Source organism: Artemia sp. Qi Xiang Cuo, chromosome 1, assembly GCF_049724085.1.
Source record: "Artemia sp. Qi Xiang Cuo chromosome 1, ASM4972408v1, whole genome shotgun sequence".
Taxonomy (NCBI): Eukaryota; Metazoa; Arthropoda; class Branchiopoda; order Anostraca; family Artemiidae; genus Artemia; species Artemia sp. Qi Xiang Cuo.
The window spans coordinates 76941294-76968128 of record NC_142794.1 but is presented as its reverse complement, the minus strand read 5'-3'; the positions used below and the strand labels follow the sequence as shown (position 1 = coordinate 76968128).

The 26835-nt window shown below is 34.3% G+C and overlaps 1 protein-coding gene across 1 annotated transcript in view; it reads left to right on the top strand.

The window, feature by feature from the left end:
• Upf1 (Upf1 RNA helicase) overlaps nucleotides 1-26835 on the top strand; it is a 74416-nt gene that overhangs the window by 37593 nt on the left and 9988 nt on the right. Inside the window, exons 6-13 of the mRNA XM_089087116.1 lie at nucleotides 1534-1914; nucleotides 5404-5563; nucleotides 11846-12129; nucleotides 12862-13120; nucleotides 18457-18670; nucleotides 20360-20667; nucleotides 23279-23431; nucleotides 24011-24269. Of these exons, the coding sequence (XP_088943242.1) occupies nucleotides 1534-1914; nucleotides 5404-5563; nucleotides 11846-12129; nucleotides 12862-13120; nucleotides 18457-18670; nucleotides 20360-20667; nucleotides 23279-23431; nucleotides 24011-24269 (2018 nt within the window). The remainder of the gene's footprint in view (nucleotides 1-1533; nucleotides 1915-5403; nucleotides 5564-11845; nucleotides 12130-12861; nucleotides 13121-18456; nucleotides 18671-20359; nucleotides 20668-23278; nucleotides 23432-24010; nucleotides 24270-26835) is intronic.

The following is a 26835-nucleotide window of genomic DNA, read 5'->3' as shown; positions in this document are numbered from 1 at the left end:
AAAACCTACAGTGCTTTGAAATGTAGCTTTAGGCTTGGGTGGACTGTCGAAGAGTAAATCGGCCATTTTCAGTAATTAAACTATAATAAATCATTAAAATCCTGATTACTGGGATTATTGTTTACATTCAGAGTTTTTGTTTTAGCATATAATTTCAAAGTGCTATTCCCCATTTTCTTTTTTTTTTTTTTTTTTTTTTTCTATGGAATCTTGTCAATCGCTTCCTAGTGCAGCTATTAGGATATAGATGGCATTTTAAGCCCAATTTATGAGAATAAACTGTGGTATGTTGGGCTATTTTCTATATTCTCTTTATAATAAATTCTAGAATTAAGGATTTTTTTTTTTATTCATGGAAAACTTGTTATTTTCTTCTTAAGACAGGGAAAAGAGATATATTTTGATCTAAAGTTTAAATTAGAGATTATATTTTGCCATTGATTGTCGAATTGGTGTTCAAATCAGGATCTGAATGTTTAACAGCAAAGTGATGTAGCAAAGTGATTCTAATCGAAAAAGGAAAGAAGTCACTAAAAACTAATAAGAAAGGAACGCAATCTTCAGAATAGCTTGTTTCTTATCTTGATTTGTAGCTCTGAAATTAACCGTACATTCTTATATACTTCATAATTTACAGCGCAAGTTACCATCGTTCATTTTAAGATAAATGACGGATAATTCATATTGCCATGAATGTTGACGATCAATCTTTTAGTGGAGTAATAAAAGAATTTATTTGACTGGAGCTTAAATGGGGTCAGAAATGCTGAAATATGAAAGATCTTAAGCCGAACTGGCCAGCCATGACAAAGAAACAAAGAGAGAAAACTCAATGGAGAAAAGAGGCAAAACGAGACTTCTGCCAGTAGTGAAAAGACAAAAGTATTTTCGCTACTGGCCGAAGTCTCGTTTTGTCACTTTTCTTCATTGAATTTTCTCTCTGTGTTTCTTTGAAATGGTGAAAAAACGGCATTTGCTGCATAGGCTTTTTTTCCCCTCGATTTCCCTACGTTTCTTTCTAGCAACATTTTGTTTTATACCCAATATCTGTTATATGTTTTTCTGGAATATATCGGCCGTAAAAAAAACGTGTTGTAGTACGTGAATGAGAATCTTTATTAATTTTGATGAAAATGTTGTTTTTCATTGAATGTGTGGAATGACTCAAATATTTTACAGATATTTCATCCGACAGTTTTTGAATTTTCAGGTTGCAATATCTAGAACGCCAGACTATATCTTTCAAATTAAAATTTTTTAACTTGTCTGAGGAAAAACATGTAAAATAAAACTTGTCCCGTTTTGTTATTATATAAGTTCAGTAAGATCTGTGTGAAACATGGAATCAGTACAAAAATAAAATAATACGAAAATATTTAAAAAACAGTTATCACAAATTTTAATTTTTTTTAATCGTTATAATGACATGTACATGGTCAAATTCCAAATGGATCACATAAAAAAATTGTTGTAGTTTATGAGATGACTGAAAATAATCATCAAAAGTCATTAAGAGTTATCTCTTTTGAATAGGTATGAAGATGGTTATCAGTACCAGAATATATTTGGTCCACTTGTAAAACTGGAAGCTGACTACGATAAGCGACTTAAAGAATCACAAACCCAAGAGAACGTTACCGTTCGCTGGGAAACGGGTTTGAATAAGAGAACTGTTGCCTATTTTGTCATTGTTAAGGCAGATTCAGACATGAGACTCATGCAAGGTGATGAACTCCGACTGAGATATGTTGGTGAGCTTCACAAGCCCTGGTCTAGCATTGGCCACGTTATCAAAGTCCCAGATAACTTTGGCGAGGAAGTTGGAATCGAATTGAGGCCAAACAGCAATTCTCCAATGGATTGTACATCGAATTTTGTCGTTGACTTTATCTGGAAATCGACATCTTTCGATAGGTTCGTACCAATGATTGATTTTATAAGAGAAAAAAAATGTACACGAATATTAAAAAATAGTGGAATAGAGCAGGAGCACCTTTATCGTCCATTAAAATTGAAATGAGATAATAAGAATAGAATGAAATAAATAGAATAAATGAGAATTGCCAATAAACCTCTTTTTAATAGTGTGAATAACTTCGTATAAAATATATAAATTTCTTCAGCTGTGATGTTTATTCTTTCATTTTGAGGGTTGATATTCTCACCCCACCCCACCCCCCATTTTTTGTTGAAATTTTGGGAAAAAACTGTTTTTTTTTAGAAATAATATATGTATGAAAACTGCATATAAACTGTGTTCTTCTCAAGGTTTAGATCAATAGAATTCGGGTTTTGTTGCTCTAAAATTTGATGCTCACAGCAATTTTATAAACCCTATCAATTGGCTTTCAGTCACCTAAAAGCATCCAGCCTGAAAAAGGTCGCGGCCAGAGAATAAAAATCAGCTATACCACTTCTGCTGCAGGGTTTGGTGCCATCCTTGGAAAAGTACAAAATTTTAGAAAAGAATGGGTAATTAATATTGTTAATCTTTATTTTATCGGATTAAATCTGAAATTTATTTGTGTATTTTATGCTAAACAGGGGATTTTTCTCCAGATCTAATGAGATTTTTGAAGCACGGCTATTTTTATCGAATTAAAAAAAAAAAAATCCTGGGAGGTGTGTAGCTAAAAACGCAAAAAGCTATACGACGCAAGTGACTTTGGTGGACACAATACAAGCTCTTGTCAGGGAATTTGGTACGCGGCCAAGAGTCACTTAGGTTCTACTGTGTGAGTCTCAGCTTTAGTCGTAAGTATAACTTACAAATAGTTGGTATCCCTAAAGGCTGTGATTACGTGGCTTTCATAGAATTATACCCGGTCCCCTTGTTCGACGTTACTGGTGTGTCCATAAAGCTAATTAAAAAAAAAGTTTTTTCAGATGAAAGTAAGGAGCAACATTAAAACTTGAAACGAACAGAAATTATTACGTATATAAAGGGGGTTGTCCCCTCCTCAACACCTCGCTCTTTATGGTAGTTTTTTAGTAAAAAAGCGTCTTATTGTTCTAATTAAACGGCCCTTGTGCTTCAGGATTCATTATTAAAGGATTGGGACCAAATTCAAACTTTAGCGTAAAGAGCGAGGTGTTGAGGAGAGGGCAACCCCCTTTATATACGTATCTATTTCTGTTCGTTTCAAGTTTTAATGTTGCTCCTTTCATTTATGTTGAAAAAACTAGTTTTTTTTTATTTAATTTCTTATATTTTTTTAAATAATGCCAGGAAATCTGGCCCCACCTCCACAGAGAAACCCCTCCCCACGGAACTATTCTCTAAACAATTCAATCCCGGTGAAAATTTACACCGGACTATTACTCTTAATCATTTCGAGCTTAAAAATCAGACGGGAAAGAGAAAGCAAGACATATAATAATAACTGTGTAAAGGAATTCATGCAAATTCCTCCAGTGTATAATTTCCCCTGACAAGTTCACTCCCTGGGAACTTCCCTCTGCATGAAATAACCCTCAGCAGAAAATTTGTCCCCACCCCCCACCCGAAAATGTATGAATACATCCCAATAGCAAATAATATGCGCAAACTATGGGCAAATTTTTTAACTAAAAGGCCTTTCCAATAGGTCTCGGGGGGGGGGGGGGGTCATATTATAACCAAAGGCATAGTTATTGGGCCTTTCAACTATGTGAACAAAATGGCTATCTCAAAATTTTGATCAGACGATTTCGGGGAAAAAAGGGGCGGGGAGGGGGCCTAGTTGCTTTCCAATTTCTTGGTCACTTAAAAAGGGCACTATAACTTTTAATTTCCGTTTGAATGAGCCCTCTCCCGATATTCTAGGGCCACTGGGTCGATACGATGACCCATGAAAAAAAGCAAACAAATAAACACGCATCCTTGGATCTTTCTTCTGGCAAAAAATACACAATTCCACATATATATTTGAAAGCAGCATAAAAAGTCAATTCTTTTGATATATCTATTGGTATCAAAATTCCGTTTTTTTAGAGTTTCGGTTACAATTGAGCTGGGTCGCTCCTTACTTACAGTTCGTTACCACGAACTAGTTTTAACAAGAAAACTCAATACTTATTTGCAAAGAGATTGAGAATGGTTCAGACGTTGTTTTTTTTTTTTTTTGCAGAAAATATTTTCGTTTTCTTTTTTCTTGCTAGCCAAAAAGAAGGGGGAACAAGCAAACTTGAAATTATATAACAAACTAGGTTATTCTCTCTTCTAAACTAAACACCGTATAACAAAATGCTTGCCTGATTATATGCAAAAAACCTTTGGTATTGGACCGTGCATGTTTATTTCTCATCAACAGTCGTCGGTTTATAATGCCAAATTTGAAAAAAAAAAATCGGCTAAATTAGAAGGGCTAAGTTGTGACATCACAGAGAGGGCTTGGGACGTAGTTAAACTGGAAGTCAATGTCCTCAAATAACGTAGATAAATTCATTATCTAATTATGGAAATTTTCTGAATATTACATTCAATTAGCATATTTTGCATTCGGTTAAAATAGCAATTTTTTTCAAAGTGGTATTTAGTACAGAAGAGGGGATAAAACACATCATTAATTCAGTATATATAAACAGAAATCAGATAAAAAGAAGAAGAAAGAAATCATATTCAGTGCCCTTGTTGGACGTCAATGCAGGGTTGCCAACTGGCGACTTCTAAAAAGAGTGCAACTCAAGGCCAAGAAAGAGTTATTTTCTCTCAAAAAGAGTGCAAGTCAAAAAAATTTACGCATCTCCTCTTCTAGATCTACTCTGAGGTGAAAAAGAGGGCATCTAACACGAAAAGTGTGCAATTTGGCAACCCTGTTCCTTGGATTAAATGCACTTTTGACGAATATGCCAACTACTGATGTTGAAAGCGAATGAAAACTGACACCCAAATAGAGAGATTTTTACTCTTCGGTATCCCCTCTGAGGTAAAAAGAGTGCATTTCAAACGAAAAGTGTACAAGTTGACAACCCTGCGTCAATAGCGTGTCCCTTAAGCTAACAAGGAAACTCAATACTTTCTATCAAAGAGACCGAGAATGTGTATAAAAAACTGCTGATTCTGCTGTTTTGTCTTCCAATCGTATGTATTTGGAATTTTGATCAACTTTTGATGATAAATAAGTCTAAAATTATGCAAACCTGCAAAATCAGTAAAGTTTTGCATAAAGGTCGGGAGGCTTTGATGCGCTTCAACTAGAAGTAACTCTGAAAATCCATTGAAAAGCAACTTTCTAAGTATTAAAAAGTAAGAATTCTCGCATTATAGTGTTTAACTCGGAAGAGAGCATAAACTAAAATGAAACCAAAATTTATTTACTTGTAGTAATTGAGGCAAGAGGCATTGTAGTAGTAGGATCGAGGCACACTTGTATATTGTTTTTTATTTTTCTTTTCTTAATAGATTTTTCTCTTTTTTAATAGAATGCAAGCTGCACTAAGGAAGTTTGCTGTTGATGAATCTGCAGTATCCAGTTATATATATCATCGCTTGCTGGGGCATGAAGTGGATGATGTTTTGTTTAGAGTGCATGTGCCAAAGCATTTTTCTGCTCCAAATCTTCCAGAACTTAATAGTTCACAGGTAACATATATTTTATATTGTTCTTTTTTTCATTTGCTGTCAGATTTCTTGTTTGTTGTTTTATCAAACAGAATACCTTAAGGTTGTTCTTCGATTGCTAGCGTTATTTTGTTATCTTTGCTTTAGTCGATTTTTTTTTTATGCTGGAATCACTAATTTTGGAGATTTTTTTTATTGACAACAGGTTTTACGTTATTGTTTTTGAAGTTTTGCATTTTGACAAAGTTTGGGTGTTTTGAAGTGTTTTTTTTTTTTTTTATTATTATTATTATTTTAAGAATGTTATCTTTTACTGCCAAGAATTTAATCTTTCTTTTCTGCCGGAACTTCCAGTGAATCAGCCAAAAAGTATTACAAAAAAAAAGAAGATTTGTACTGGAAAAAATATGTCTATACTTACATACTGTCTATACCAGGGGTGGCCAACCCAAATTATCTTGCGGGCCATAACTCCGCGGGCCGAATATAAAATTATATATGCCCATATTATATTTAGGCCTATTATAGATATTTTTTGGAGTGAAAAATTGAAAAATAATGAATTTTCACTAATTATGTTTACTATTATTTTTACATATAAACATAGATAATATAATAACTATAATAATACTAAATTGGCATTGTAAAAAATATATAACACTAAAAAAAATAACGAAATAAAGAAAGTAATATCACGGAAAAAAATTTATTTCACAAGTGCGAAATCTGTTTCTCCCCTTTTTCGCTTAACTTCTGCAAGTCGATCTCAATTTGGGTATTTGCACATCTTAATTGGTGTCAGTTTCATTTTAGAAAAAAAACGATTCGCAGGTGTGAGTTGAACCAAAAGTGCTGACAACTCTTTGTGTCAAATTTTTGTAATTGGATAATTTCTCTTTTGTGACATAAATGTTAAAAAAAAATCCATTTTTGATTCTGAATTTTCAAACATGCGTTTTAATTCATTGTTGTACTGTATGTCAATCAGATCTCATTTGGAGATATTCTGGGACAGACTCAATTTCAAAATGAAAAGGAGATGAATATATTTCTAAAATTTTGGTGTATTTTTTCCAACTCTAAATTATTGAGTTGGCTTTCAAAAGCATCTGCAAGTTTTCTTAATTCTTTTGCATATTTTTTAAAATTGTTACATTTTGATTTCTTAAATTCTTTCAACAATGGAAAGCGGTGAGCATTATTAATTTTCCATATTGATTAAAATGATAACAATTTCTTCTGAAATGCTTTGATGTGATTAAATGTATCGACTATGAGGTTATTTTTTCCTTTCAGTGATATATTTTAATTCATTGAGTTTGTTGACAATATCCACTAAAAAGCATAAATCCAATAACCACTCATCATTTTTTAATTTGGCAAGGATCTTTGTTTGTTATTCATAATCAAATCAATTTCTTCTCGTAACTGATAAAATCGCTGTAAACGTCTTCCACAACTTAACCATCTGACCAGTTTTTCCAGTCACTTGATCTAAAGTTGCGCCTTCTAAAAGTAAAAATGCGCCGAAAGCTCCATTTTTCTGGTGTCAAATGCGCTGCATGAACGATTTTCTCTATAAAAAAAATGTGCCGATTCGAAAAATTCAATGCGCAACCTCCTCAGAAAAGCGCCGAAACGGCGCAAATGCAACCCTGTCTGGCCACTGCATCTGACTCAACTGAAGTACACAGAATCTCATTTTCTTTCAGAAAATCTTTAAATTGTTGATATGCAAGTGCATGTGATCGAATGTTATTCACTGTTTTTATAACTACTTGCATAACATGATACATCGATAATACCTAGGCTATACAACATAATAATATAATACTTGGGGTATATGCATCGATAAACAATATTGTTAAGAATGAAACATCGAATCTGTAATGTTCCAATAGGTGCGTGCATCCTGAGGGCGCAGAATATAAAAGTGTGATGAATCTCGCGGGGCGCAAAAATATTTACGGCGGGCCGCGGGTTGGCCATCCCTGGTCTATACTATACTAAAAATGGGTCAACAAAGGTTTTGTGTTTTTGAAAAACCCAGCTTCTTGCCCTAAATTAGATGAAACAAAAACTGTTAACACATTTGAATATTACCACCCTGTAAATCCCCCCCCCCAAAAAAAAGAGTAAACGAAGAGGACAAAGTGATTTATGCTGGTAAAAGGATTAAGTAAGATCAGTGAGAAAGGTGAAGTCTCTTTTGTTAATAGGATCGCTGAAGAGTGGAAAAGTCTACCAGCAGAGTCGGTAGATTCACCAAATATGCAAGCAATTAAGCAAATTATCTAAGCTCATCTGTTTTATAGAAATCAGTTTAATACCTAGTAGGCTGTCAAATATGTTTGTAATTTTTTTTTTTTTTTTTTTTAAAGTTAAATTTCATTTAATTTGTCAATAAATAACCACAATACAAAATAAAACTTTTACAATAGGAATCAATGGAACACAATATTTACAGAGGGTGCCTACACAGTGAGTTATACTCGAAAACAGGCACCCTAAAAAAATAAAAGAAATAATATTAATAATAACAAACGATGAAAAGAAATGATAATGCACTAGATATACTGGGAAGAAAAGCAGTCAAAATACTGAACCCACATCCCACACCTCAAATCAATAACTTACCACATAGTTAAGAAATTATCAACAAGAGCACTGGCCAACATGACTTCAGATAAATGAATACTTAACTATAATAGCTCATTAGATAAAGTTCGAATTCAGATATAGAAACTGGAATTGAAAAATACGAACAAATATTACCTTCAGAAATTTTCCAGAACTTTATTATTGAATTTTTAGGAGAAAATCTGGATCTTTCATTTCGGATTATAGGTCAAGGTAATTTGGCTGAACTTCTTAAACAATAATTATTCTGGACCAAAGAAACTAAAGAGAAGTTACTAGAATTTAAAGCCAATGGTAATAATTCTTTTATTTGTTTTAGTCTGAAAAGGACACAATTTGCAGTAAGGACTAGATCAACTGGCAATATTCTTAAAAATGTATAAAGGCTCTTAGTAGGGGATTTGTCGGGGAGGGAAGGGGGGGAAGGAAGGAGTTCTTTTAACGTATGAAGGGCATTATTTCGAAGACGTTGAATGGGTTTAATAAGAGATTTGAAAGTATTGAAATAAATAATTGGACAGTAATGAAAATAAGAATGGATTAGAGAATAATAAACTGACTTAAGAGCAGGGAAAGGGAGGTGGAATTTTAGATACCGCAGTAACCCCACATTTCTTCCTAGCTGCATCCTTAGCCTATCAAGATGAAGTTTCCAAGATAAATTTTCATCAACCGGTAGCCCTAGATACTTACAAGACTCCCTCTTTGCAATGGTAACTAGTTATCCATCAAAACGAACAGATATTTGGGAAATAGACGGTATGGCATTAGAAATTCGAGAGAAGATGATAAAATTTGTTTTCGAAGAGTTTAACACCATGAGGTTGTCAGCAAACCACTGCAATAGCTTCTTTAGATCAAAACATAGGTTTTCTCTGACGGATGATTCATCTGAACCTGTGACAGAATTAGCCGTGTCGTCAATGAATAGCACAGCAAGTCCATCATCTTTGTTAGCGTCAAAAGGTCATTGGCGTATATTAAAAATGGTAAGGGTCCACGAACTGAACCTTGTGGTGCTCCTACCTTTTCAAAACATGGCGTTTTTACCGATCTTACTGCACCTCCATCCACAAATTGATTCCGACCACTGAGGTAAGACTGGATGAGTAAGAGAGTATTACCTCTTATTCCGCAGTTATCAAGCTTATCCAGAAGAATCAGATGAAAAATCGTGTCAAACGCTTTTTTTATATCCACAAATATTGTAGCTGGTATCACATTACGGTCCATCGCATCGTTCAAAAATTGTAGCAAAACCATTATAGAATGTTCGGTTGAGTACCCAGGCCTAAATCCAAACTGATACTTGTTGAAGAAGTTAGACATATTCAGATAATTCATCAGTCTGTTGTAGATGCAGCGCTCTATAATTTTTGAAAAAGCAGAAAGAATATAGATAGGGCGGAAGTTTGAAGGCGGCTTGGGGTCGTTACCTTTGTGGAGCGGTATAATTTTCGCCAACTTTAAGACAGTAGGAAATATGCCATCTTTAAATGAAGAATTGACGATGTGTGCGATAAATCCGACATAGCAATCAATGGTGTTCTTTATGAGGTAATTTGACGACCCATCTGGACCTTCGGAGTGATCTTTTTTCATGGATTGAACAACATGTATCAATTCGTCTTCAGTGACTGGTGACAGAAACATAGAGGAGCAAGACGGCGAAGGTAGGTATTTTTTGTAATTATCCGTGACGACAGTTGAAAGGCCATAAGCTTCCTCTACGGTTGCTTCTCCAATGCATGCAAAAAATTCATTTACCGTGTTGGCTACTTTTTGTTGGGATGTTGAAGATGTTCCATCAGGCTTGGCTATGGTCTCAGGAAACGTATTAGTTTTTTGTTTATTCAGGCATTCATTTATCAGTGTCCATATCTTCTTTGGCGATCCTTCTGCTTCTTGAAACTGCTTATGGTATTAAGCCTTTTTAGCTTTTCTGAGCAGGATTGTCAGAGTGTTTTTACAATTCTTGAAGTCTGTACCATGTACATCAGGATTATCAATATATTGACTGAATAGCATATTTTTATGTTCAATACTGGTTAGTAAGCCTTGGGTGATCCAAGGTTTTCTCAGGGTAGCATACCTGGAGCGCCGTTTCGAAAAGGGCCAGGCAAAGTCAAGGGCCGAAGAGAATTTCTAAATAAATAGGGTAGCCATTGCATCTGGGTTGGTTTCTTCATAAACTGAAGTCCAGTCGCTACAAGTCAATTTAGCTCTCAAATTTTGTAATGATTTATCATCAATAGTCCTTCTTACTTTTATATTCGGGTTAGATTTCAGTCTATTTATCAAAAATTCCCCAAGTAACATAGAGTGATCCAATTCATCAGTTAATACGACATAACTCGAATGTAGATTGAAATTCGTAAAAATGTTGTCAATAACTGATGCCGACTGTTCACTAATACGTGTTGGTATTGTTGCTGTTGGAACCAATCCGGCAGAAAAGCAAGTAGTTAGCAAATATACCGGCAGAGATCTTAGTCCTTGGGTCTCCTAACTCAACTGTCCCAACTCTTTATCAAAATTACCCATAACAACCACTTCATTGTTCTTAAAAGGCATCCACTGTGTTAGATAATTCAGCTTACCAATCAAATTTTACGCACTTGATCCCGGTGGTCGATAAAATAAGCATAGGAGTAGCTTCTCCTTGCCAGACTCAATCTCAACCATTAAAAATTCAAAGTCCATATCTTTATACAAATCATTTAAATCCGTAATTTTACGGATAGGGAGATACTGGTCAATAAACTCAGCAAGTCCACCTTTTAAACGGGCAGACCTGTTTCTAGTTACTATCCTGTACCCAGATACACCAACCAAAGAACTATTACCATCACTAAGAAAAGTCTCACATAGTCCAAGAATACCAATACGATTACTATAAAGAAATGTGGATAGAAAATCTAAACTACTAAGCACTCCTCTACAATTCCAAAACGCGATACGGGAGGATTCTAACTGATTAAATGGAGGGATTTGTGATATGTGTGCGGCAAGTCGACTTATTTTATACGACAAGCATTGTACTTGACGTTGTTTATACTAATAAATAGGATTAATAAATCTACAAAAACATTCTTGAAATTCACGGAAATAAATTTCTAAAAATTTTAAATATATATAATGATTTGATATAAATAAATTCAGTTATTTAAATAAACAAAATAAATAGTAGTCATAAAATAGAAGTTTCCTGTCTTTTTTGGCTTATGGAAAGCATTAGAATAAAAAGACTGCACTGAAAATTCAATCAATAACAAGCTGAAGAGAATGGAAAATATAGAACTAGTGTTTGATTTTTTTCAAGTTGATGTTCTAAGGATTGAGTCAGTGTTGATGTTCTAAGGACTCGTTCTGCTTTATTGCTTTATTTTCCAAGACAGGGTGGCTCTTGGAGCCAAACTGTCGTAATTTTCCGGAAGTGCCTTTTTTCCATTTGAGGCGGACATGTGTCAAAAACTGACTATGCAACATCTTTTTTGTATGTGAAAGGGAAAGTAAAAAGCTATATCTTAAGCAGTTTTTTTTATTTGCACAATTGTAATCAATCTTTTTTTTTTTTTTTTTTTTTTTTTTTTTTTTTTTTTTTTGCAAATCTTGTCACCAGCCAGTTGTTAAAATGGACTAAACTTTATATCCATAATTTAGGTCTATGCTGTCAAACAGGCACTCCAGCGCCCTCTAAGTTTAATTCAAGGACCGCCTGGAACTGGAAAAACAGTCACTTCTGCTACGATTGTCTACCATTTGGCCAAGAATGGCAACGGTGCTGTGCTTGTATGTGCACCGTCCAACATTGCCGTCGATCAGTTGACTGAGAAGATACACAAAACTGGATTGAAAGTGGTTCGTCTTTGTGCTAAATCAAGAGAAGCGATCGATTCGCCTGTGTCATTTTTAGCTTTACATAATCAAGTAGCAAATCTAGAAGGGTAGGTTACTTAATTTTTATCCTAGTACTCTTTTAATATGTTGTACTGCATTAAGCTATTGAATTATAATAATTGTTTAGGAACTTAGTACTGAAAAATTACTGTGGAAAATGCTAGATACTAAAAATGTTGTTAATTATGCTTTAATTGTCAACAAAACCAAATAGCTTCAAGTTACTATTGGAAACTTCTTTGTATATAATTGGAAAGCTTCTCCCTTTTTTCCATCTCTCTCCTCTCAACTCTGTTGCAGTGTTGCATCTTCTCTTTTCTAAATCGATTTTACCCCTTGTAAGGCAACACTTTTAGTTAAATTTTTTTTGTTTTTTAAGACTACACAACCAATTACAAATTGGGGGGATAACATAAGTACCATTTTTATCAATGTGTGCTATTATCCAGTAGATATATGTAGATGGTTTAATAGAAGTTCTCTATTTGTTTTGTTTTATGCCTGATCTTCTAAAATGTCTTTTTTTTTTGGCTGTTTTATGTCTGACCTTGTGAAATACAGTTATTGAAAACATTTAATTGATGGGATTGTTTAGTTAGCCACGAAATTTTGACGAGAATATTGTTTTACTTTTATCATATAACTTTTAACATATTTCATTTACTCTCCCTAGTTTGATGTCGCTTTTTTTTTTCTTTTCGCTTGTTGCAATACCCTTTCTGGTCAGAATTTACTATGAAGTGTTAACTCTTTGATATTATTATGCCTTTTGATTTCAGCCATACTGAATTGCAAAAGCTCTTAAAACTGCGTGACGAGATGGGTGAGTTGCGAAGTGACGATGAAAAGCGTTATCGTATCCTAAAGCGAGCTGCAGAACGTCAACTATTAGAAGCCGCTGATGTTGTTTGTTGCACTTGTGTTGGCGCTGGTGATCCTCGTCTGTCTCGCTTGAAATTTTCTTCTATTCTCATTGACGAATCTATGCAGGCTACTGAACCAGAATGTATGGTCCCCGTTGTCCTTGGGGCAAGACAAGTAGGTTTCTTTGTTTTCTAGCTCTATCGCATTTACCATAAAATGACAAGACGATGAAATTTGGCTTCAAATGTCTATCGCCTGAAACTCACCGTGATATTTTCCATAAATATGTGTCGGATTTACGACGAAGGCCTGTACCGGACGGCTAACCCTTTCGTTTGGTCTTCAAAATCTAAGCCTGTCACCTATTAATTTGACTGACCAATATTTGTCTTCATTTGTACCTTATTTTTTGCATAATTTTAATTCCTGGGCTTTTTTCAATGCCATGTTTCTGTGCTATTATGGAGAATAAAGAACTTTATTTTTAACCATTTTCAGGTCTCTGATAGATTGGTCCTTATCTGTCAGAAGGTTGATACTTGTAATTTATTGCTCGTCGTTGTTTCCTCATTTTTGTTTATGTTTTAATTTGGATTGTAATCGGAAGAAATGTGATTCTTTGACAGGTCCCTTTGCAGTTTATTGTCTAACGTTTGAACATAAATTAAAGCTATTTTTACCCAAAAAAGGACAATTGACAAATACCCTTAACCTCCAAAATGCTGACTCAATACTGAGATAACAGAATATAACAAGAATTGATGCACATAGGTCTAACCCTTAGAGGGGAAGGGGGTAAACATAAAATAAGAAACATCTCAATTCGATATTTTCTAGAAAAACAAGGTCTTCAGGCTGATTTTCAAGGTATTTTCCCGCCTCTCTTTGTAGACAAGTATAATTGCGAGTGGTGTTTAAATACATATTTAATTTTGACCTTTATTTAAAGTTTTATGGTTTGTTTCTTTTTCCTAAAAAAATGGAAAAATTAACGGAGGTAACATTATGCAGGGGAATATTTTATTCATAATCATTCATTCTTATTTTGAATTTTGTCTTGTATATACCAAATTTGTAAGGTTCTAAATTCTAAGAAAACTCCATTTTGGTAAATCAATATCTCAAAGTTTTCTTGGGGGAGGGGGGACAACAAGCAACTTACATCACTATAGTTAGATTTGTAAATACAGACATGAACTAATGTAATTAATCATCCATAACTCTAAATTTCCTCAATTACAATATCCTCAATTTCCAATATCCTCAATATCCAATATCAATATCAGTATTTACAATATCCTCAATTTCCTAACTAAGAAATATATTATGTTGCAATGCAATGCATATGGAATTAAGTGTTCTCTGTTTAGTTTTTTTTAATGAAGATTGGATGGTGGTTGGATTTATGTCAAGGTTATTTCAGCAACATGTAGAAACACTGCTTTTGGGAAAGTTAGTTCGTTTTGAAGGCACCCATTTTGAATTATGCTATGTTTAGTTGTACCGATTCATTCAAGCCAAACAAACTTCAGAAATGAACTCAAATGTTTTAAGAATTCAGTTGTTTCAGGTTTTATTGCTAGTTGAAGCCTACTGTGCTTTGTAGGTTGTTTTGTGTTGCTTTTTTGGCAGAATTAAAGATAACATACATAAAATGACGCTTTTTGTGACATTCTTTTTCTACAAAATTTAGATGTTGGATGAATTACAATTTTCAGGTCGCGCATAACTGAATAACTGAATCACAATCTGGAATCGGAATCACATAATTTAAATAAACGAATCGCTAACTGTAGAAAGAGCAGTTGGAAAAACTAATTAGATTTATTTTATCAGTATTATTGATCTTAATTGGTAGATGTTGAAGCTGTCCCATTAAATCATATATAAAAAAGCTTAAAAAAAAGAAGAGATCATTGGTCACATTAACTACAAAAAGGGAATATGTTCTGGGTGTTCTTATTGGTTGTAATGTACATGGTCATCGACATCCAATAGTTACATGGAAATATAATTTTGCGTTTACTAGGAAGTCGAATTTCGCATTTTTAACAGTCATCAGGATAAAAATTGGTGTTTGAAAACTGATTGAATAGTAATTAATCTTTTACTGTTATCTGCAGTTTAGATGTACATTTCAAACAGATCATGGTAAGGAACTGCAAGTAAAGAGTGACTCTTGCAAATAGTTACCGAAACTGTAAAAAAGGGAATTTTGACACCAGTTAATACGTCGAAAGAATTTGCTTTTTATGTTGACTCCTAATGTTTAAAGTTCATTAAGTCTTGTGTTATCTATCAAAAGCTACGGGCATGGGAATACTTGGCTAATTTTTGAAAAGTAGGAGCAACACCCGCAAAAAGTCAAGTGATCACAAAATGGAAGTTGCACTGTTAGATTCAGCATGTCGCTGAGCTCCACTGTAGAGGTTTCAAGCTCCTATCAATTCAAATATAGAATCCAATATTTTATCGAAATAATTCCCATTTCCGCCTCACCAGAAATTCCAATTGAAAGTGACGGGCAACATTAAAAGTTAAAACGAAGAAAGATTGTTCCATTTGTAAGGGGCTGCCCCTCCTAAACCCCTTGCTCTTTAAGCTGAACTTCAATTTTGTGTCCCAATTCTTAAAGAACGACTGCTGAAACACAAGAGTCGTTAAATTGGAATAAGAAGCTCCTCTAAAATACTAAAAAAAAAACTTTTGCGTAGCGAGCGAGGAGTTGAGGAGAGTGCAGTCCCTCACCTGCATGGAATATTTTCTGTTTCAAGCTTCAATTTTGCTCCTTACTTTCAGTTGAAAAAAATTCTTTTGTTTTATTATTAGTACAAACTGTAGATTACTTTATAACCACAGTTTTTGGTATTCTCATACCCCGTTGACAGCAATTCATCACCAGCTTTTTTCTTCTTCTTTTTTAATGGCCGCATTGAAACTAAGATAATTTAAATTTGGAGATGGCGCTGCACCGTCGAGGCTTGCATACCATATCATGCTATTTTAGTTTGCTTGTGTTTGCGATATACCTGTTTCTAAGTGACGATTGTTTTAACCATTTAAATACCTTGGTGCCAAGTTTTTAAGCGTATTTAACAAGTGACTTTTTTTTTCATCTTGTTCTTTTTTTCATTTTCTACTTCTTTTGTGATTGTAAAAGTAATATATATTAGCGTTCAAACGATACCTATTTAAGTAAGCGAATACGAAAAAAAAAACTTGCGTGGATTTCCATTGAGATGATAAAGTGCAATAGAAAATATTGCCTATAGGGCCTAGGTTTTGTCCCGGATAAAAAAAAAAATCCAAAAAAAATCGGTCTAACTTCACTTATGAGGGCAAGGGCTATCGCCAATTTCTTAGAGCACCTAGCCATTGCTTTTTCTAAGAGATTTTGATTGGCAGAACCTAGTTTGACTTAAGATAGTTGATGCTTTGCCACTTAGAAAAAGTCGTAGCTCTTCATCAGTCATCAGTTTCTCTTTGGAGCTATTTTATGGGGCATTTACAAACAACCACCATGCAGTTGTGATTGTAGTAGTTTATTCTTTACCCACAAAATAAAAACAAAATTGTTGTAAAAATAATAATAATTTTTTAAATAACAGAAAAGAGAAAACAGCAAAAAATGGAAGCAAAAAAAAAGAAAAATCAATTGATAAACTTCAGGAAGGAAAAATGCCAAAGAGGGTCATACTCAGAAATAGAGATTTTTTTAAGACCATTTATTTGAGTTGGTTTATGTATGCAGTCAAATCTATTCACTAATTCATTGTTTCTGTACCATCATGGTAAATGGAGCCGAAACACAGTTTCTAAAACCTGCCAGGCGAAAGGTTCTACAATATTTTTTTCGAAATAGAATTCGAATTTTTTTTCGAAATAGAAGTGGTTGTTCAAAAATGGAAAAGAATAACTGGGGTATTAAAAGTATGGAACAAACTGCAAAGTCTCTTTTGACTATACCTTCCTTTATTGGAAGAAATTTCCACATACGCTACCTTTAGGTTCTCAACCGCTCTATTCATCAGGATTGAATATTTGGAACAAAGTAGATCTTTGACTTTGACCGTATTTTTCATAAAGCACGTGAGAATACGGTGAACCTTTGAGTAAATAAAACCGCTACTGAAACTAACGTGCATAGACGTAAAATCGTACATATCATTAATTTCTGGTTGTAATAAATGTTCAAATACTTGGTTCAAAACCCACTACACTGCGATTGACTAGTAGCTAGTGCAATTTTCCACATCTGGTCCACCCTTCAGAATGCAGCTAATATGATCGATCAAATAATTATCCGTTGAATAGATTAGGCTTGGCATGCTTGGAGTATCAGTTGCAAATGACAAAAAAGCAGGGTTATCGAATTCAAAATGATTCTTTAAAAATACCATTTACCATCATTGTTAAAATTACGGGATCGTTCGACTCTTTTGAGCACGGACCATATATCATCCCATGACTCGGATAAAACAACGGGCTCAAATTTCAATTAAAAAAAGATAGCTTTACAAGAAACATTGCTTTTAGAGTAGTATTCAGCGTTGCCAACGCTTTGAAATAAAGTTTTAGTACGAAAGACTAATTTGTGCCATCTGAACAGCAGGTTAAAAATTTGCCGACGCAGAAAGACACTTTTGATAAACTTGAACTGATATCCTAGTCAGAAAGAAGCAGTAAAACCAAAATGTACACGAAATTTTGTACTTATACCACACAGTATCTAAACGTACCGACTTGTGCTAGTACCTCTAAATTGTACCAAAAACGCTACAATTGTCCCGCTTTGGCAGCGGTGGTTGTTTTAAGAGCACTAAAAACTTATATGCAATAGTTAGAAAAATCAAGTAACTTCAAACTTGAAGGAGTGACTGATTCCCCTGTTCAGTTTTATATACATGTCCCCAAGTGGTTTAATTACTTGGACCCCCCCGGGTTCAAGCGTGCACTGCGCAAACTGCTTTCATATTCACGCCTAGATTTCTGTATAATCTAAGTATTGAATGTATTACGTCTTTTCCTTGAATTGATACAGCGGCTCGGAGGGGAGGGGAACTGGCTCCAAACCATCAAGGAGCTCATAGAAACGTGAATAATCACCTCAGATCATTGGATGTGATATTTTATGAAGAAGCAGGGGCGTCGTTTGGGGGTGGCATGGGTGGGCAGTTGCCCCCCCCCCCTCCAAATAATGTGGAGAACAAAATATTATACATCCCATGCCCTTTGACTATCCAGATATGGACCCTCTTGCCCCCCCCTCAATAAAAATGCTGGAGATTCGTCCCTGTGAAGAAGGTATTGCAAAGTTTGGTCACAGGTATGACATCACCTTGTAAATGTGATCATATATAAAAGTAACCTTGATTGTATTTTTTTTAGTGATCAGTTTACATCTGGAGGTTAAACAGGAAGTTGGTTATTTTAGTTAGTGTACGCTTCAATCTTTGGGGCTTTGCATGGTGTCCAGAATACAGAAAATCATAGATTAATTTATGTTTTAGTTGATCCTTGTCGGTGATCATTGTCAGCTTGGTCCAGTTGTGATGTGTAAGCCTGCAGCGAAGGCAGGACTTTCGCAGTCGCTTTTTGAACGATTAGTAGTTCTCGGAATGCGACCATTCCGTCTCGAGGTTCAATATCGTATGCACCCAGAGCTGTCAAAATTCCCTTCTAATTTCTTCTATGAAGGGTCACTTCAAAACGGGGTATCATCTGGTGTGTAGTTTTTTTTTTTTTTTTTAATAATAATGATGAATGATTGCTTTTGCATAAAAAAATGTCTTTCTTATCAGCTGCATTTTCTTAATGGTCACATGCCACCTTATAAGAAGCACGACCGTATGCCCTTTGTGTTTTTGTTTGTCATCTCATTTGTAATGTGTTTTGTCTCTAGAAACTATAAACCAACAAAAGAATAAAGCAATTTCCATCATTAATTCAATATATTTATTATCACACGTTTTATATGTTATATTTTGTAAGTACGTGAGGTCGTTTATTATTTCTTTTTTTCATTTCAGTATCTGAAGGTTTATGTTCCCTATAAATCTCTGCGAAAGATACGATTTCTGTGACGTGTCCGCATCTGTAATGTGCTCTGAAAGTATAGATTCGTTATTTACAACGTGGGGCGCAGGCTCCACAGGTGCACCCGACGTGCACCCTCTGGCTGACTACTTCAGAGCCTTAATTTTGAAAAAAAAAATCATGTGAACATCGCACTCAAAAGCATTTTAACAACAAAAAGGTGCATTGTAGAATTGTAATGAGGTCATGCATTGTATAAAAGGTGTTTTATACAGACAATATTTTTCATTAGCTCAAAAATATTCCTAGAGGAAGACCTGAACAATAAACAATATCAAGCTGGTGTACCAAATACAAATAATCTTTTAAGCTTCCTTCAGGTGAATACATTGTAAAATTTTGAACAACAAAATACCACGAGGGGGGGGGGGTATGCATTACTTAGTAAAGCCTAGATGTGGCATGGATTGAAATCGGTTGGGAACCACCTTTCTAGATACTTTAGATTCCTAGATCATTAGATTTCTAAGTTTCAGACTTTTCTATTGACTTGGTGAGAATTATAACGTTGTTTTAACTTTTTCCTATAAATAACCTAAATTTGCTTCAAAATAGTGAAAATTTTCAACCATTACATGTTTCTGAAGCATTTTCAGTGTATTTAAAAAAAAACAGCAAAGTAAATTCCAAAAATTTAATTTGTTAGATGGTAAATTTAATATCGGCTATCGAATGGTAGTAAAATTATGGTCAAACCTTGAAACAATTAAACCTTAGGACTGTCAAATTTATCATACCAAAAACTTGTACAGGGAACATAAACCTTGATCTGATAATTTTATCTCAATCGGAAAGTGTTTGTCTTGTAGAACTCATAGGGAGATTTATCTTTTTCTTTTAACGTCATTAAATTCCATACATTGTGCATGCCGGCAAAATTTGTAGTTAATGAAGGGTATATTTGACATTTACTGTAAAAAATCTAAGAGCCGTGTGGCTTCTTTAAACACACACACACACAAAAATAGACACTTACGTTTTGACATAAACATTGCACATTAGAGATGCACATCAAACCTGCATGCTATTATAAAAAAAAAGAAAAAATATGGTTTGCTTACTTTTAAATGGCCGGCAAATTTATTACAACTAGGTGCTATGTTTACATTAAGTACTTTTTTATCTACTTGGGATCATGTCACTAGCCCAGAACGTGTCATCAGCATTCTATCAACTCGGGCATAACACAGTAATACAAGAAAAAAATTATTATGTATTAAATATTTGCATTAAATATTCAATTAATTTTATCAAATATTAGTATTTTAAATATTGAGATTTCACGTTATATCCTTTTATTCAGTGCTTTCTTTTCAGATGACAGACAGTTGAGAGGATTGGATTTCCCATGGCCGCAACCTGATAAGCCGATGTTTTTCTATGTAACTTTGGGACAAGAAGAGATTGCTGGGTCTGGGACATCTTATCTCAACAGAACTGAAGCTGCGAATGTCGAAAAAATTGCAACTAGATTCTTAAAATCTGGCATTAAGCCTGAACAGATTGGTGTTGTTACTCCGTACGAAGGTCAAAGGGCTTATCTGGTCCAATATCTGCAATATCAAGGATCCCTTCATTCGAAATTGTACCAAGAAATGGAGATAGCCAGCGTTGATGCCTTTCAAGTACACTTGATAATTTACTTTTTTAGGGGGGGGGGGTATTTCATGTGCTGTTGCCTAATATTGCGCCCAGAATTCTTTTAAAAGGGGCACCAGAATTCTTTAACCCTGACCTTAGTCTGGTATTTTTAAGTCTATAGTTGAAAAAAAAAGGATTTTAATTCCATGTCTCTATGACTAATACCAGATGCCTGTATAACAAAAAAAAGATTTTGGCAGGAATAATCTTCAGGTCAAAAACTTTATTTGGGATTTTTGCCTGGCGTTCTTATTTGATGCACTTGGTACCAGTTTTACTTCTGAGTTTTCATATGTATGCCTAACTCAGCTGATTCTTTGTTGCTTTTTGATAGTTTTACCGTAATTGAAAATTGTTTTTTTTATCATGCTTATATTCGTTGACATGAAAAGTATGCTTGTCTGTTACTTTTCAGCAAAGGTTGTATGAAATGAAAAAGAAACTATACTCTTTCATTCAGTGCCCAGATTTAGCAATAAGCTGGTATTTTAGCTACTAAGTATAATCACACAGAGAACATGAAAAGAATTTTGTTTTATAGAATTTTTTTTTATGAAAAAAAGTTACATATATCTAATAACATTTTTTTTCCAATTATTGCCTTGTGTCACTGTTGTCAGACGAAATTAACTTAGGTTCATAATCAAACTTTGGCACGGCAAAAAAAAAAAAAAAAAAAAGTCAACAAAATAAATTAATTCTCAAGGTTCTCGATTTCTCAATAAATTCTTTTTTATTATATCCTTGATTATTCTAAGTGCATTGCGTCTTCTTAATAAATATCGAGCATCCTTATTAGGCTAAGTCCTTACTCAAGTTTTAATTGCGTTGTCTGTAAAGGCAGTGGCTCTTTCGAACTCCATCCAGTATTAAAATAACCTTAGTGTTTGTGATATATCTTTTTTTCTCCTTTTTCTTATTATTTACTTCTTATTTTTCCTTTCTTGGTTGATCAGGATAATTACTTTGTAATATTCATTCTGATATCTAAAATGTTGTTATTGCCAAATCATTAGAACTTGCAAATTAATTTTTAAGAGGTTACTGGAGGGATTTTTGGTCTTATGCCAGTGAAATATTATTTAGTGTTGTTTTTTTTGCGTTTTTCAATTAAACTTTCGAGCAAATATAAAATATAAAAGGAAATTTTCTTTTGAATTAGCTTCAATATTGACACAAAAGGAAATTGTGTTGTTTTATTTGATTTTCGTGGACAGGGTGGGAGTTCGAAATATAAAGTGTTGTTGACAATGGTCTTTTGACAACAGAAAAAAAGATCCATTGTTTACAATGTCGGTATAGAAATTGTAAATCCGAGTAGCAAATTTGAGTGGTGAAGTGTTGACATTTGCCAATTTTAAAAATGGTTCGTTTGTGTTGAATAATGGTAAGGAGCTTTAGAATCAATTAAATAACTGAATAAAAACCGACAGTTGATTCATCCAGTAATCAAAAGACCTAAAGTATCGTATTTGGAGCTATGGTAAGGCCCAAAAAAAGTTTTTTTTTTCAACAGAAAGTAATCTTAAGAAAAACTGCTCAAACAAAAGGGACAAAGAGTTTGAATGAGAAATATTTTTTAAAGGAAATTAAGACTTTAGTACAATGAGAAAGGGTTGAGAAAGAGGCAGCCCTCCTCATGTATGGAGTAATTTCTGTATTTTTTTTTAGTTTTAATGTTGAGTAGAAAAATAGTAGAAAGCAGTTTCAGTAGAAAAATACTGATTTCCATAGGAAGGGAAATAAATCATGACTGGAAACAAATTGTTTGTTTTATATGAACCCTCTCCACCTGCAGGAAGAAGAACTATTTCTCTTTAAAAAAGAAAGACGAAAAGGGCCTTCTTATTTGAGACCCCTAGACAAATTCCACCGGGTATAACGGCACTTCCTCATCACTTTAGTACTCCGCCCCCCCACCAGAACAAATGTGCTTTTGGTAAAGTCGTTCTCATTTAATGGCGGTAAATCGGAAATCAAGCAAAGATACTGTCATTGACGTTGGTCATTTTGCACTATAGGTATTAGTTCTAATGTTCTTAGGCAAATAAAATACTAATAAATTTAACAGGTTACCATAAATAATTATTGTGTTTTAAGACCAACTTACCAACCATTTATGTATTTATAACATTCCCTGCCATATTTTTTGCTGTGAAGTTTCACATACAAAATTGAGTCCTTGACGCATTTCATGTTGTCTGTTGCAGTAAAGGGTGAACGTTATCAGAATTTAAATCTTGAATTATGAATTCAAGACCTGAATATGATTTTAGGAAGCGTAAATACAGGCGTATAGCGCTTAATGCTCGTGTAGCCTAAGTACATCTTAATGAACTCGAGTGACGGCATAGAAAATGTTCCGAATGGAATTTCTCTGGAATCTCTAAGCCAAAATTTTAACTAAGTGTTGGAAACCAAGTTTCGTGTCCTGTAGATATGGAAGGGAGAAGAGGCCCAAAATGCCTTCAGCGACCCTCGAAGTATCCAATTTAATTGCTTGTGGTTTTATTAACATTAAAATACAGACGGGATTGTGTTATTCCTTTTGACACATGTACTCTTTTACAAAATTATAATCTTTTCACTTTCTAGGGGAGAGAAAAGGATATCATAATTATTTCTTGTGTTCGATCGAATGAACATCAAGGAATTGGTTTCCTTAATGATCCACGTCGATTAAACGTAGCCTTGACTCGTGCCAAATATGGTATCATCATTGTTGGCAATCCGAAGGTCCTTGCAAAGGTAATACATTTTCTATTTAATTTCCTTATATATGTTCTATCTCTTCTTCTTTTATATTTAAATCTTGTTTACTTTCTAGCTTTCTAGTTTCCTGTAAAGTCTGTGATAGCCACACCTAGTTTCACGGTTTTTTAATGTTTTCTCTTATCCGTGTTTGTTTGTGGCAATATAATCAAACTTATACATTTTAGACTGTTCTCTATCCCTTTTTTCTCCTTGTCTCTCTCACATAACTGCAGAAAAACATACTTATAAATAAGAAAGTTTGCGTTCTCGAAATCTATTTGACCATTGTACAAGAGAAAAGTATATGCAAGACAGTTTTTTTTTCTTTTTTTTAAATAGACTAGAGGTTACATGTAAATATTCAGTTTTTGTTTTTCGTTGTTTTTTTTTCAAGTGGGTATGAAGGGTCTTTCTTATGTTGGAAGTGTATTTTATTCTAGTAAAATTTATTCAAAATTCGTTAATCAGAAATTGCTTTGATGACGAAACCTAAGAAGTTAACTTAAAGAGTAAACTCCTCCTCCCCTCATCTTTCTTTTTGCTACACCTTTAATGTTTAACTTCTTTTTGCAGCAGTGGGTATGGAACAACTTGCTTCACTTTTACAAAGAGCTTGGCGTATTGGTCGAAGGCCCACTCACCAACTTGAAGGAGACCTTACTTCAATTCCCAAAAGCTAAAAGGCCAATGAATATCAATCCAGGTCAACATTTCATGTCCACTACAACTTATGATGCTAGAGAGGCTTTGGTTCCTGGCTCTATGTACAGCCGTGCCAATAGAGCCAATGGACATGTAATGGGGCCGCCTCCGCCATACCCCCCCAGGCAACGTGAGTTCTGTTTTGCTTACTATTTTGTAAATCTTATTTCTTTTCAGTAAACCTGACGCTAAAGAACTCTTTGTCTTTATCCAAGTTCATCTGCTTTTATCCAAGTGTCATCTGGCAATCCTTGAAAAAGTTTGCATAAAATAATTTTGATTTTAGATATACAAATTAATTGATTGAAGCAACCGTCGTATGACGGAAGCTCTTAATTGTAAAATTGACATTTTTTATTTTTGTTTCGTCATGTTAAAAGTAAAGATCACCATCTAGTAGTGTCAAGGGTTAATTTAAAGCTGAAATATTGGAAGGGTAACTACCTCCCGAGAAGTTATGATGTTGGTTGACTCCAGGATGAGAATTTGAGAGAAACTTTCCAGGAACTTGGCCCAGTTAAAGATAGGAATGGGGCCGCAAATAGCGATAAAGAAAAAAACTAAAGAGATGGGCCGCACATTTTGAGAATTTGCTTAAGCGAGATAGAGTTGCAGGAAAAGATATAGAGGAAAATGAAAAAGTTTGTGATACCTTGGATGTGAAGGAAGATTTGTTTTATGAGGAGGAATTAGCAACAGTACTAAAAGGAATAAAAAATAACAAGGCTCCAGGTGCTGATAGTGTGATAAATGAGTTTCTTAAATATGGTGGCTCTGAGGTTAGAAATAAGTTACTGAAGATAATGAATATGTTTTTTGAAAAGGGGGAAGTACCTAACGATTTTAGGAAAACCTTAATTAAGCCACTTTATAAGAAAGGTGATAAAAGTGAGTGTGGTAATTATCCAGGCATTAGTCTGGTCTCTGTAGGTAGTGATGCTGGAACTGTTTTGAAACATTTTCCTTTTTATTTTTACTGGTTGCATATTGTTGTGAGTCTTTCTTCTTTTATATATTTTTGTCTTGCTGAGGACGGCCCTTGGACATAGGGCCGAAATATTCATTCAAATTATCTTCACTGTCTTGCGAAAAGAATTCCCTATTGTTCTTCTTGTTTTTGTTGTTTGGATTTAAATTAGACGAAATGAAGATTGCGCTTGTCTATTATTGCATTTTAACATCACTTTGACTGAAAGTGATTAGCTCAAGTTTCTGAAAGTGATCGTGCCAAATTATTTTGGAAGCCCATTATGTTGTAATTGTAATTTATGGTACAACATTGTTTTTTTTTTTTTTTTTTTTTTTTTTTTTTTTAAGAATATCGTATAGACATAAGTGACCTGTGTCAATTGAAACCGTTTAAGTTGCAATTAAATAAAGCTAAAGGAATATTTGATTCACCTGAGATCCAAAAAGGCGGAAATTTTTCGTCGTTTGGAAAAAAGCCAAACCCGGACTCTCAGGAAAGAAACAAATACTGTACTTTAGGCGTTGAGAGCGTAAAAAATTATTTTAGCTAATTGGTGTGCTCATTTAGCCATTGAATCGCTAGTTTGACCAACCTATAAAATAAACTGATAATTCAGAAATAACATTCATTGATTGATCGTGTTTTAATGTACCAATCTGTTGGTGAAAGAAATATTTATAATTTTTTAGGTTTTTTTTACGCTTGAGTACCAAAAAAAGGCATTTGTTTATGAAATGGATCAAGTCATAATAGCTTTTAAAATTAATCAAGGATTTGATTGTTAGAACACTGATTGTAAAAATATCTTTGTAAATTTGATGAAGTATCGACTTTGTCAAGTTTTTTCGATCTAAGATATAAAATAAACATGCCTTATTTGTTCTTATTTGTTACAAGTCTTATTTGTTCGAATTTTAAAAGTGCAATAACTAAATTTTAATTTAATATCAATTTTTAATGTATAACCCCCCCCCCCCCCAATCCCATAGCATGATGTAGAGGAGGGATAGGCAAGAAAATCTAGAGAAAAAATAATAATAATTAACGTAAATCTCAGAAAGGGTTTAAATGTTTTGGTGCTTGATCAATTTCTAGATATACTTGACTACTATTAAAATAATGCATTCGCTGTTCTATTTGAGGTGAAATTCCAGTAAAAATTTTCGTTTATAATGAGTCCAATGAGCGTTTAATATGATTTTTTGGTTTGAGCATTTGGTAAGAGAATTTTTAGTTAAACTTGACAATCCTTTTCGTGTGTAAAAATTAAAAAATTGAAAATCTATTGGTTCATAAAGACTATTGCGCACATACGCACACACACACACACACACACACACACACACACACACACACACACACACACACACACACACACACACACACACACACACACACACACACACACACACACACACACACACACACACACACACACACACACACACACACACACACACACACACACACACACACACACACACACACACACACACACACACACACACACACACACACACACACACACACACACACACACACACACACACACACACACACACACACACACACACACACACACACACACACACACACACACACACACACACACACACACACACACACACACACATAAAGACACACACACACACACACAGACGCACACACACGCACACACACACACACGCACCCCCACAGCGCCCCCCACACCACCACCCCCCCCCCC